This window comes from Sphaeroforma arctica, assembly GCF_001186125.1.
Source record: "Sphaeroforma arctica JP610 unplaced genomic scaffold supercont1.223, whole genome shotgun sequence".
In the NCBI taxonomy this organism is placed as follows: Eukaryota; class Ichthyosporea; order Ichthyophonida; genus Sphaeroforma; species Sphaeroforma arctica.
The window spans coordinates 106,423-107,527 of record NW_014040335.1 but is presented as its reverse complement, the minus strand read 5'-3'; the positions used below and the strand labels follow the sequence as shown (position 1 = coordinate 107,527).

The 1,105-nt window shown below is 37.4% G+C and overlaps 1 protein-coding gene across 1 annotated transcript in view; it reads right to left on the bottom strand.

The window, feature by feature from the left end:
- The window catches only part of SARC_04139 (hypothetical protein), a gene marked incomplete at its 3' end in the record, with an annotated part of 2,731 nt that extends 2,297 nt beyond the window's left edge, over window positions 1-434 (bottom strand). The window contains exon 1 of the mRNA XM_014302068.1: window positions 199-434. Within this exon, the coding sequence (XP_014157543.1) occupies window positions 199-340 (142 nt within the window). The remainder of the gene's footprint in view (window positions 1-198) is intronic.
- Window positions 435-1,105: the final 671 nt, after the last annotated feature.

Genomic DNA, 1,105 nt, shown 5'->3' with positions numbered 1-1,105 from the left:
TATATATATATATATATATACATGAATGTATCATACATAATTATGTACATAGGAATATTCACACAAACTATCCTGTGTATTTTGAACGCTCCGGATATATTCGTGTTAATGTATACATTTACACACGATTATCATCTAACTAGTCCTTCGCAGAGGTATTTGCGCTGATTGGCACTTTTCAACAAGATCCGCTCTTACCTGGATTTATCCGCCAAGTCACATATCTCTTCTGCTGGTCTGCATTGTTGCCGTCGTTGGCAGTAGGTTCAAAGTTGGCTACCACGCCACAGATGCAGCTACACAGAATACATAGTGTTATAAGTATATCAGTTACCTTCATCCTGCAGGATCTGGCTGACTTCACTCTATCGCTAAATAAACCTATAGTTTTAAGATAGCCACTTTTATATGTACACTGTATACTATTACTATTTAGTATTTACTGATTTGCAACCAGAGAAGACAGCTGTGTTTACTTTTAGATATGTAATGTGACATTCCTCCCCAAATGCCATAGTAATTGATTCGCTGATTGGTCAATTTAAAGTTTGAAACATCATTATTTGGGTTCAATTTATTTAATTGTTTCTAAAAAAATTCAAAAACAAAACAAAACACGGGGTGTACAACTGTAAATACATACACAAAACACTACATACATAAATAAATACATATGTATTGATACACAAATGCCGCGCAACAATAATTGCTAGGTATAAACGCGAGGAATGACTGATGTCAGTGATATGGGGTACAGCAAGATGACATAGGGGTGAACAGTGCGAAGGAGCACACAGTAAAATGCGAGTTACGGGGAGTAACACGGGAATCAACACAGGCGTAGGTTTGCTGTAACTGTCGTAAACACAAGTCTCAAAGTGTTGTGCAATTTTCTAAGTTTTTGATGACTTGTGAGCTACGGTAAATATTCCAAGAGCCAAATTTGGAGAGCCATTCTTTGGATATTATATGTATTCCGGAGTCTCGATCGATTTATATATCTTCCAGAGGGGTATGTTACAATCCCCTCGTAGTCCACGATGGATGCTGGTAACACCCCCCCGCCAAAATGTCTAATACACATAAATACATACACACACACACA